The sequence below is a fragment of the Loxodonta africana genome, chromosome 11 (genome assembly GCF_030014295.1).
Source record: "Loxodonta africana isolate mLoxAfr1 chromosome 11, mLoxAfr1.hap2, whole genome shotgun sequence".
Classification (NCBI taxonomy): domain Eukaryota; kingdom Metazoa; phylum Chordata; class Mammalia; order Proboscidea; family Elephantidae; genus Loxodonta; species Loxodonta africana.
The window spans coordinates 1928370-1939696 of NC_087352.1; the positions used below are offsets into that span (position 1 = coordinate 1928370).

Consider the following 11327-nt stretch of genomic DNA (forward strand, 5'->3'; position numbering starts at 1 on the left):
TCCCCAGAATCCCTTGTAAGGGGGGTGGGGGAGTGGTGGGTGGTGGGTGGGAGGTGGGAGGGTTGAGGGGAGTGAGCACTACTCCTCTGTCCATTTGGTTGTTGTTGTTGTTAGGTGCTGTCGAGTCGGCTCTAACTCATAGTGACCCTATGTACAACAGAACAAAACCCTGCCCCGTCCTGCGCCATCCTCACCATCGCTGTTACGCTCGAGCCCAATGTTGCAGCCACTGTGTCAGTCCATCTCATTGAGGATTTTCCCCTTTTTTGCTGACCCTCTACCTTACCAAGCATGATGTCCTTCTCCAGGGACTGGTACCTCCTAATAACATGTCCATAGTACATGAGATGAAGTCTCGCTATCCTTGCTTCCAAGGAGCATTCTGTCTGTACTACCTCCAAGACAGACCTGTTGGTTCTTCTACCATATTCAGTATCCTTCACCAGAACCATAATTCAAAGGCATCAATTCTTCTTTGTTCTTCCTTATTCATCGTCCGGCTTTCCGATGCGTGTTGCGATTGCCCATTTTACAGAAGGGACAATATGGTCTCCACCCATCCATCCAACCCCAGAGGCCTGAAGGGAGTCCTGACCTTCCCTGCCCCCAGCCCCAGGCCTCCTCTCCAGAAGAGATCTCAAATTCCCTCTGCTCCTGTCTTCCCCCTTACTGCATCACATTTTCCAGTCTGGCCTGAGGGTCAGAGGCCTCTCTCCTGTGTATTGCCATCTGTCTCTCCCCGGTAGGTTCCCCCAGCTCTGAGTGTTGCCCCAGGCCTGCCTCCAGTGAGGGCTGTCACTCATTCTCTCTGACAAGTCCATGTCCACCTGAGTCTCCCCATCTCTCTGAGTGCTCCTGTCTCCCCCAGCTTCTGTTTCCATCTCCCTTCTTACTCCCCTATTTCTGGCTGATTGTTCTCAGTCTTTTTTCATCTGTCTGCCTTGAGCTGCCCTCCCCATCTCCTCCATCTCTGCCTGATTGTCTTTCCTCCACCCCAGCTCTCTTCTCTTTCCTCCCTGTTCCTAGGACTCCCGTGCACACATTTAAAACCTCCTTTCTGGAACCACTCTCTTCCGGTCTCCTTCCTTGCCTCCCTAATTGCAGTGAGCGGGAGGGGGTGGGGAATGGGGAAGCTAGTGATGGGGGGTGGGGTGAGGGTCCTGGGGCTGGGTGGTCTAGCTCAGGTGGGAGGGGGCCGAAGGGCACTTCCTGCTGGAGGGAGGCCCTCGCCCCCCTGACCCTCAGGCCAGACTGGAAAATGTGATGTCAGAGTGGGGCAGTAAGGGGGGAAGACAGGAACAGAGGGAATTTGAGAACTTTCCTGGGTCACCTCCTTCCCTGAGAGGTCCTGGCACCATCTCTCTGATGCCCCAAAGTCCTTCCCAACTCCTCCCAGTGAGGGGTCCTGGTGGCTCGTCCCTAGATTCTCATCCCAACCTCCCCTCCCAAAACCTTGCAATCTTTCTACTCTGGCAGGTCTCTGCCCCAGCCTTCTCCAGGAGCATGGCCATCTCAGGGCTCTTACTAAAGTACAAACCTGTGATGCCACCTCCCTGCTTAAATGTGCCTCAGCTTCCTGGGGCTTGCTGTTGCCTTCAGGGTGAAGGTTAAGCCCAGGCAGACAGACAGGCAGAAACAAGCTCCAAGTTGGGAAAACAGGGCCACACAGAGCTGGGTGATCCACAGAGTCCTCAGGCATCACTGGCTTCTCTACCATCCAATCGCAGAGACAAAGGTGCAAGAGAGTAGAGGTTCAGATAGGCAGAAACTTAGGAAGAGAGAAGAGACAGGGACACTCATGGAGACGCTAAGAGAGAGACAGGAGACAAAGAGAAACACTCAAGAGACGCACAGGCACAGACGTGTGCTGGGCTTTGGCAGGCAGAGCAGAGAGGGGTTTGCGAACCAGAGGATGGGGACCGCAGAGGCTGGGAAGGACACAGAGAGGAAGACGGAATGATGGACAGTGACACAGGACCTTGGCAGTGGCCAAGAAGCCTTTATTCAGGGGGCCTGTCAGGCGCCTCCTCAGAGCTCCCACAGCACCCCAGGCTCCCCCGTTTCAGCCCTGACCACTTGACTGCCACTGGCAACGTGCCTATCTCCTGCTGCTGGACCATGAGGCCCCAAAGGGCAGGGCCAAGAGCTGGCTCAGTCACTGTTTGTGTGCTGACATTGTCCAGGGCTTCGGTGAGAGCTTGCTGAACAGACGCAAGCCTAGAAGGCTGTGCGCTCCAGAAGGGCAGGGCCTGGAAGACCCTATACCCTTGGCGATGAGAACACAGCCTTGATTTGGCTCAGCTGTGGCCTCGCCATGTGCGTCAACTTCCTCCTCTGTGGGGTAGACTGTGCTTAGTATATGCTTGTGAGGCTTCAAGATGTAATGAACACATAGTGGGGGCTCCAAAATGGCTGCCTGGGGTTTACCTGAGCAAACCTTCGAGGCTCCCCACCAGCCCCAGATGGGTATGCCAAGCCCCACTCCCCAGGGTGCTTCCAGGCAGTGGCCCAGCCAGGGATGGAAATGAACGTAAATTTATTGAAACTGGTTTTGGGGCAGGTGTGTGGGTACAGTCGGGGAGTTTTCCAGAGACAACTGTGGGAAGAGCCAGCGCCCGGCCGGGTGGAGCGGGTGCCCAGCCACAGACCCTATCTCAGGCCCAGCTTCTTCTTCTCCTTCTGCTTCTTCCGCACCACGTCCAGGTTCCGGTCCTTCCACATACTCTTGCGCAGCTTGATGGGGCGTGAGCCCACGTATTTCCCTGGGGGTATGAGGGGCTCAGGTCAGGTTCGGGGGCTCAGCCAGATGCCCACCACACCCGCTGCCCCCAGAGAGATCTCACCCACCATTCATCTCGCGCATGGCGCGCACGTAGTCACTGGGGTCCTTGAAGCTGACGAAGCCATAGCCCTTAGTCTTGCCTGTGCGCTTATCACGGATCACCTTAGCCTTAAGGAAGGATGGGAAGCGGCTGAAGGCACGTGCCAAGATGTCATCATTCACCTCATTGCCCAGATCCCCACAGAAGATCCTGAAGTCATCTGGAGTTGGGAGAGAGAAGGTCAGAGAGGCTGCAGATGCCCGGTGCTGCCACCCTGGCCTGGCCCAGTGCCTGTCTTACTTCAGTACTCCACCTTCTTTGGAGGCACCCCTCCAAGCCTCCCTCCCTGTGTTCCTGGCAGGGCCCTTCTTAGTAATCACCAACACCTGTGTAGTGTTTAGCCCCTGACAACCTCTCTGCTAACCACTCTTGAGGCTCTAACACACTTGGTCCTCCCAACAATGCTTTTTACACTGAGGCATAGAGGCCAGGTCACCTGCCCAGAGTCGCACAGCCAGAAAGTGGCAGACCTGGGGCCTGAACTCCAGCACCCGGCTCCAGAGTCCTCACTTTAAGCCCTCACTGCATTGCCCTTCCCACCCCAGGGCCCTCCCACCCATTCCTACAAAGAACCCCCCTCCTCCGTCCCAGCCCTGGCCTGTCTGTGCTCCTGGGGCCCCGTGGCCTCCTGGACACCTGCCCCTCTAAGTTCTGGGGCTCCTAACACCCACCAGTATGGACCTTAGCACCAGAGGCTTCATCTTTCCTCAGCTCCACTTCCCCTGCAAAGCCTGTTCTGATGCCCCCTTGAGCCCTGAAACCCACACACACTGCCCGATCCTTCTCCAACCCTACTCTCAGCTGCTGTTCCTGGGCATGTCCTCCTGGCTGGGACCGGGGCTGTACTGAACACAGGCCATTCCCATGAATCCCTATCCCCATGAGGCAAATAATACTGCTATCGGCTTTCTGGAGATGACAAAAATGACGCTGAAAGGCTAAGCGGCTTGCCCAAGGTTACAGAACTAGGATCTAAGGCCTGCACCGGCCATGTCAGGGCTGAGGCTGCCAGAGCCCTGGCCTGGAGCACAAAGGCAGTCCCAGGAAAGAGGGCAGAGGCCAAGGACAGGGGTGGGTCTGTTACTTCCTCAGATACATTGCAGTTTGTTCCATGGCTTCTGTAGTGATTAAGGAAGCTCTTTAAGAAGCAAGTAAACCACCCCAGAAGGAAACCATCCGATGAACTCAGAGGGTAGGACCTGCTACAAGACAACTGGCCTGGATGCACCAAAAAACATACACAAAACAAAGACGTGGGGAGACCATTCTATGTTAAAAGATAATCTAGAGACATGAAACTAAAGGCAACATGTGAATTTTGACTGGATCCTGAATTGGGGAGAAAGAGAATAGTTTTGGGACAACTGGGGAAATGTAGGGGCCTGGTGGCACAACGGTTAAGGGGTCAGCTGCTAACCTAAAGGCTGGCAGTTGGAATCCACTAGTCGCTCCTTGGAAACTCTACGGGGCAGTCAGAACCGACTTGACAATAGGTTTTTTCGGGGAGAGATGTGAATACGAAGTGAATATGCGACATCGTGTAATCGCTGTTATTTTCATAGCTGTGATCATGGTATTACGATAGGAAAGAGAATGTCTCTATTCTGAGGAGATGAATACGGAGATGTTTAGACATCAAGTGCTGTAATGTTTACAAATTGTTTCAAAGGACTGAACAAAAAAATAAATAAATAAAGTGCTAAAGCGAACACGGCAAAATGTTAATGACTAAATCTAGGCTGTTCACTTTCAAGTCCGTTTCACTTTCAACAACCTTGCTTGCTGAAGGTGAAGAGGACATGAAGCACTTAGTGATGAAGATCAAAGACCACAGGCTTCAGCATGGATAACACCTCCACATAAAGAAAACAAAAATCCTCACGACTGGACCAATGAGCCACGCCATGATAAATGGAGAAAAGATGGAAGTTGTCAAGGATTTCATTTTACTTGGATTCACAATCAGCACCCATGGAAACAGCAGTCAAGAAATCAAAGGATGCATTGCACTGGGCAAATCTGCTGCAAAAGATTTCTTTAACGTGTTGAAAAGCAAAGATGTCACCCTGAAGACGAAGGCCTGCTCCACCCAAGCCACGGTGTTTTCAGCTGCCTTACAGGCATCTGAGAGCTAGAGTGACAAACGAAGACCTAAGAAGAGTGGACGCCTTTGAGTTATGGTGTTGGCAAAAAATGTTGGCTATACCATGGACTGCCAGAAGAATGAACAAATCTGTCCTGCAAGAAGTACAGCCAGAACGCTCCCTAGAAGGGAGGATGGCAAGACTTCATCTCACATACTTTGGACATGTTATCAAGAGGGATCAGCCCCTGGAGAAGGACATCATGCTTGGTAAAGTAGAAGGTCAGTGAAAAAGAGGAAGACCCTCGGCGAGAGACACTGACACACTGGCTGCAACGATGGGCTCAAACGTAACGGTTGTGAGGTTGGCACAGGTCAGGGCAGTGTTTCATTCTGTTGTACGCAGGGTCGCTATCAGTCAGAACCCACTCAAAGGCACCTAACAACGATAAAAAGGCTGTGCACTGTACTAGTCTTTCAATTTCTCTGTGAAATTTTTATTTTTACCAAATTTTATTGTGAAAATTTTCATAATAAGATGGGAGATAAAAAAACACTCTGATATTGAGCCACCCAGTCCCTTCATGAGGAAAGCTGGCATGAGAGTGCCTAGGTGCCAGCAGTGGCTGGGGGAGTGTCCTGCCCTTTAGAGCCGCAGCCTCACCCTCCAGGAGCTGGGACAGCAATAGTGCAGCCTGAAGGCGAGGGGAGCTTCGCCCGTCCCTGGCTGAGCAATGCCTAAGCCCGCACTCGAACCCACTCACCTGCATCCCACTCCAGCAGGCTGGGGTCCTCCCAACTGCTCCCAGCCGCTGTGCGGATGCAGCGTTTTAGTTTCTCTGGCTTCCCTTTCTTCTTGTCCTCACTCAGGGGTTCTGGGACCTGCAAAGGAAAACAGGATGGGGTAGGTTTTTGGGGTGTCTTTTGGAACCATCTGCCCCGTCAGGCTCTCCTGCCCTCCTCTGCACCCTGGCCCTCCTGCCTCTATAGTCAGAGCACTTGATGCACTTCTGGGTGTGGGTGACATGTGTGTGCCTCCACGGCCCCCCACTTCAGGGTCTCCAGCCCCTCCAGTCCCTGAATCATTTCTACCTCCATGATGGAAGACGACACGTGTGTCTGTGTGTGGAAGCTCATGCCTGTCTGCCCTCCCGGCCCTTCCTGCCCCCCTACTGATGTCCTTCCTGCTTACCTCGAGAGCCATGAGGCCAGGGGGTGGCTCAGGTCGAGGCGGTCGGGGCCTTGGACGCAGGGACAGGAGCTCGGGAATGCGCAGTGGGGGCAACAGGCCGCGAACTACCTCCAGCGGGAGGGGCAGAGGCTCAGGCTCAGGCAATGGCATGGCCAGGGCCAGTGGAAGGCTGGGCCCAATGACCACAGGGCCAGTTGGGGTGCCCCCTGCCCCCACAGCTACTGCCGCACTGGCCTCCTCCAGTCCGGCAGCCGCCACGACTGCCTCTTCCTTCTCTTTGAGGCCCAGGCCCAAGCCCAGTCCTAGCTCTCGGGGAGCCGCCGGCTCTTCCTATGGGCAGAGGAGAGTGTAAGGAGGCCAGGCCACAGGCTCGGACCTTACTCCCACTCTGACCTTACATGATACAGCAAGGGCCTGAGCCTGAAAGCAGGAGATGAGAGAGCAACACAGAGAAAGGAGGGCAGATACCCAGAGACAGACTCAGAGACAGAGAAACTCAGGTGGAGAGAGAGACAGACAGACATAGAGAGAAACACAGGGACGAACTAAAATGCCAGGTGAGAGAACTAGGGAGACATGTGAGACACACACACACATCAAGACAGAAAAAGAGTGAGAGGAGGACAACCAGACAAAGGAATGGCAGAGACACAGAGAGGGAAATACACCCACAGCTTGTGTTTCTCTCCATAATCCTTCATAAAAATAAGGAAACACTAAGAAAAACAAAAACAGGAAAATGTAGCCACAAAGAGAGTCAGAGAAAGACAAAGGCAGAGAGAGACATTACAGGAAAGCTAGAGATGGCAAGGCAGGAACATGAAAAACAAGGGGAAAGGCAGATTCAGACACAGGCCACTGCACCCCAATCGAGGGTCTCCCTGCCCACGGCACCCTTGACCACCAGCAGCCTGTCCACACTCACCAGGGGAGGTCGCATGGCTGCCATGGAGCCTAGGGGGGGTCCTGGGGCCCGAGCCATTGGTGGTAGCATCATGGGTGGTCCAGGAGGCCCAGGCAGAGGGGGGCCCACGAGAGCCTGGTGAGGTGGCCGAATGGCCATGGGGCGGGGTCCACCTGCTGCGGAAGAGAGAGCAGAATCTGTTAGGGTGTTAGTGGGCGAGTTCGAGGGCTCAGGGTGGGTATGTGGCAGGAATGACGACCATGGCCCCCTCACCTGCTCTCTGCAGCACATGGGGGACGAAGGCCGGCCGAAGGATAGGGGCCCTCTGGGGGGCCACGGCTGTGGGAGAGAGAGATGGGGGTGTGTGTCATGGGGGACTGGGGCACGTGGGGCAAAGTGTGGGGGGATAGTTTCAGCATCCAAGAGATCCCGGAGAAGTGTCTGGGGAAGCTTCTGGAGACATGGGGGGGGGTCTCTTCATGTGTTCAGCTGGCAAAAATTTACACTGAGGACCTTCTCTGTGCCCGACCCAGTGCTGGGCAATGCCAGGGACACGCCAGTAGACCAAGGCTCTCAGGAAGCTCCCAGTCCAGGGCCGAAAGAACAGGCCCATCACCAGAGTGATCAGGGCTGGGATGGGGGAAAGCCCAGGGAGTTGTGGGAGCCCAGAGGAGTCCTCTGACCAGCCGGGGGCCTAGAGACGGTTTCCTGGAGGGAGGGACACGTGAGCTGAGGCAGAAGGATAATGAGGAGCTGCTTAGGCAAAGGAACTATCACCGGCAGGGAGAGCATCTGTGAGCAAACCCGCCCCTATTGTCAGTTTAGTGTGACTGGAATAGAAGGCGTGAGGGATTAGAGGACATCATAAGATAAAGGTGAAGAGGTGAGCAGACAACCAAGCACGGCCCTGTTGGCTGAGCTGTGGATGTCCTCCCGAGTGCACTGGGGAGCCACAGACAGGTTGGAAACCGGGCAGGGTGACTGGCTCAGACATGCATTCTGATCAAGACCACAGTGCAGAGTGAGAGATGCTACAACTTCTCAGGTAGCATCAGATGGAAAAAACAAGAGTGTAACAGGATTTAGGTAAAACCATCAACAAGTTTGATCTAAGGGAGATTATATCGGAAGTTTACACCCAACTGAGAACACGCATTCTTTTCATACACACAGAGAAGTAATGTCACAAAAATGGACTGTATGTATGAAGGTCACCTGAACAACAAGAGGAGTGGATGGCCTGTGGGGAGGGTAGTTGGGGGATTCTAGCTGGGTGACAGTGAGCAGGGGAGAGACGCGCCTCAATGAGAGCATTGTTGGCACACTCCAGCCATGTTTCAAGCTCCTCGAGAGGATGTGAGAGGTCTCTCTCTCTGTAGGGCCTTAAATGCTAGGTGAGGAGCTTGGCAGTATATGTAACACCATGTGGCAGGCGCCAAGACCCCTGCCCTTCATGGAGCTTCTATCTTAAAGGAGACAAAAGACGATCATTATACATGAATAAGTCGTATTGCTTGTTAGAAAGTGATTAAGAACTATGGAGAAACACAAGGTAGGGACTGAGTGGGACAGTGAGAATGGGGCAGTTTGCTATAATTGGGGAAGTGAGAGGATCAGGATCCTATCTGAGAAAGGTGACAACACCAGGCCGGGGAATGAAATACAGAGGTGATTTCAGAGTAGAGAGACCAGTGGGTTAGGTGAGAGGCTAAAATAGTCTAAACAAGAGTGCGTGACAAACCACAGAGATGTTTTTCTTTCCAGGGAAACATGGGGTCCCTAGCCCCAGACCCACCTGCTCTCCGCAGGAACATGGCTTCTCGAGCCTCTGGACTGTCCAGGTGACTCCGATCACCAGGGCCAAAGCCAACTGTTGGGAGAGATGAGAATGATGGGAAGTACCCCCTTTTACCACCTGCCTGAAGCTCACCCCCACCCCACACCCCTTACTTACCTGGGCCCACGAAGGGGGGGCCGCCCACCATGGGAGGAACCACTGTGGCTGCAGCAGCTGCCCGAGCCTCTAGCGTCTGCTGGACCTTTTGGGAAGGAGGATAGGGTAAGGACTGTGACTCAGCGCCCCCAATCTGCCCTGACTGGCTTATTCCAGGAGGCCAAGGGTTTTACTCTCCGCATTTTGTATGGGGTTAGTTACATGCCAACCTTGAGGTCTCAGCTAAAATGCTACTTCTCAGGAGACCTTTGGGATCACACCAGCTAAAGCTGTCCTGCTCCTTCCCAGTAGCAGCTTCTCTTATCACCCAGTCTCACCTTCTCCATTTAACAGTACCTGAAATTACGTCCACCTTGTCCTCTCCATTTCCCAGGCCACCTCTGTGGTCCAAGCCACCATCATCTCTTGTGCTTAGCCCCTACAGTCTATTTTCCAAACAGCAGAGTGACCCTGTTAACATCTATGTTGGACCATATCACCCCTCTGCTCAAAATCCTCCACTAGTCCTGATCTCAGAGGAAAAACCGAGGTCCCTACAGTGTCCCAGAGGAACCGACAATATCTGATCTCTGTCATCTCTCTGCCCACCTCCTCCCATGTTTCCCCTTTGTTTATCACCACACTAGTGGTAAGCAGTTGTAAGAGACCAGCCACACTAGTCTCCCTACTGTCCCGTGAACATGTCAGGTATGCATCTGCCTCAGATCCCTTGCACCGGGAGTGCTCTTCCTCCAGACATCTGGACGGTTCCCTCCTTCATCTTTACACCTCCGCTGTAATGTCATTTTTCAGAAAGGCCTTCCTTAACCGTGCTTTTAAATCTCTGCCCTTCTTACCCTACGGTGGTCTGTCTCTCCCTCAAAAAACCAAAACCAAACTTGTTGCCGTGGGGTTGATTCCAACTCATAGGGACCCTATAGGACAGAGTAGAGCCACCCCATAGGGTTTTTCCAAGGAGCAGTTGGAGGATTCAAGCTGCCAAGCTTTAAGTTAGCTGCCAATATAAACTCCAAAGAGGCAGTAGTTTTTCTTCTCTGTTCCTTCTCTGCTTATACACCTAATGCCTAGAATAGTGCCCGGTGCATACAAAGCACCCAGTAATTATTTGTCAACAGAATGAATGAGTGTCACTTCTTTTTTAAAATAGTCTTCCTCTCTACTAGTCACAGGTAGCTGGTTACTGGGCGCTCAAAATGTGACTAATGCAACAGAAAAGTTGTTTAACTTAAATACAAAATTTAAATAGATTAGAACATTTTCATTGTTGCTGCAAGTTTTACGGACAACATGCTTTAGAATATAAGCTCCCAAGGAGCAGAAATGTTGTCTGTCTTAGTCATTACTGTCCTCAGCACGCAGAACGGCGCATGGCACACAAAATCTGTCATGCTAATCAACAAGTCACCACGTCAATAAGTCTATATACAAACACCTACCGTGTGCTAGGCCTTGTGGTCCCTGACTTGTATGCCTTAGCCATACCTGCTGGTATGTGTTGGTCGCGATAATCGGGCGGATCACAGGAGCTGCTGGGACCTGCATCGCTTCTACCGTGGGGACAGTAGGCACCGTGGGCACAGCAGTCGGGATCCCCGTTATCGGAGCCCCCAGAACTTCCTGCTCAAATCTGTAGGAGCAGGACAGATACTAGAGATCAGGGCCGCACGCCAATGCTGGAACGCTGGGTACACCGCGACAGCGCCTTCGCCCCTGCCCATCTCCCATCCCCGCCTCCACAATCCCGAAGGTCCCACTGCCCCACGCCAGAGCCATGTCCCGGGCCTGCGACGGCCAGCAGACTCCCGGAGTGGGCGGCTCTGACTCTAGGACGGCTTTCATCGCGCTGCGCCGCGGGCCTTACAGGGCCATCTCCGCTTCCATCTCCTTCAAGCGCTCCTCGCCGCTCTTGCCCGGGATGCCAGCGCCAGGGCCCGGGACTACGGGTCCTCCTGCACCCGGAAGTCCCGGGGCTGGCCCTGCCCCGGCCATCGCTGCTGCCGTCGCTGTCGCTGCTACCACCGCCTCAGCTCAGCCGCCGCCGTCGCCGTCGCCGCCGCCGCCGCCGCCGCCGCCTCCCGTTTGGCCACCTACTCTGTGACTACGTCACGGTAGGCACCGGTATATGGCGTCAGAGCGAAAGCGACGAGGGCTTTTAGGTGACGTCAATACGTCATCAGGGACCCGCCTTTCCGCCCAGTAGCGCGGGCCAATGAGAACCCGGCCACTCCCTGAGGGCCCACCTCAGGGAGGAACTTGGACCAATGAGACTGCCGGAAAGAGGAACCCGGCGGAAAACCTGGGCCAATGAGAGC

General features: G+C 53.9%; 1 protein-coding gene across 3 annotated transcripts; it reads right to left on the reverse strand.

Annotated features, from left to right (window-relative positions):
• Positions 1-2519: 2519 nt before the first annotated feature.
• RBM42 (RNA binding motif protein 42) lies at positions 2520-11060 on the reverse strand. Of its 3 annotated transcripts, XM_003420757.4 has the most exons (10): positions 10877-11060; positions 10498-10642; positions 9016-9100; positions 8857-8931; positions 7335-7400; positions 7083-7258; positions 6158-6487; positions 5730-5847; positions 2848-3042; positions 2520-2762 (listed from the first exon to the last, which is right to left on the reverse strand). In XM_003420757.4, exons 1-10 carry the CDS (start codon positions 11002-11004, stop codon positions 2650-2652), a joined length of 1431 nt encoding a protein of 476 aa, XP_003420805.2. In that variant the 5' UTR covers positions 11005-11060; the 3' UTR covers positions 2520-2649. The 3 variants fall into 3 exon arrangements, with proteins under 3 accessions (XP_003420805.2, XP_064149605.1, XP_064149604.1); XM_064293535.1 differs by lacking the exon at positions 7335-7400 and having other exon boundaries at positions 7083-7234; XM_064293534.1 differs by lacking the exon at positions 7335-7400 and having other exon boundaries at positions 7083-7237.
• Between the last annotated feature and the right edge of the window lie 267 nt (positions 11061-11327).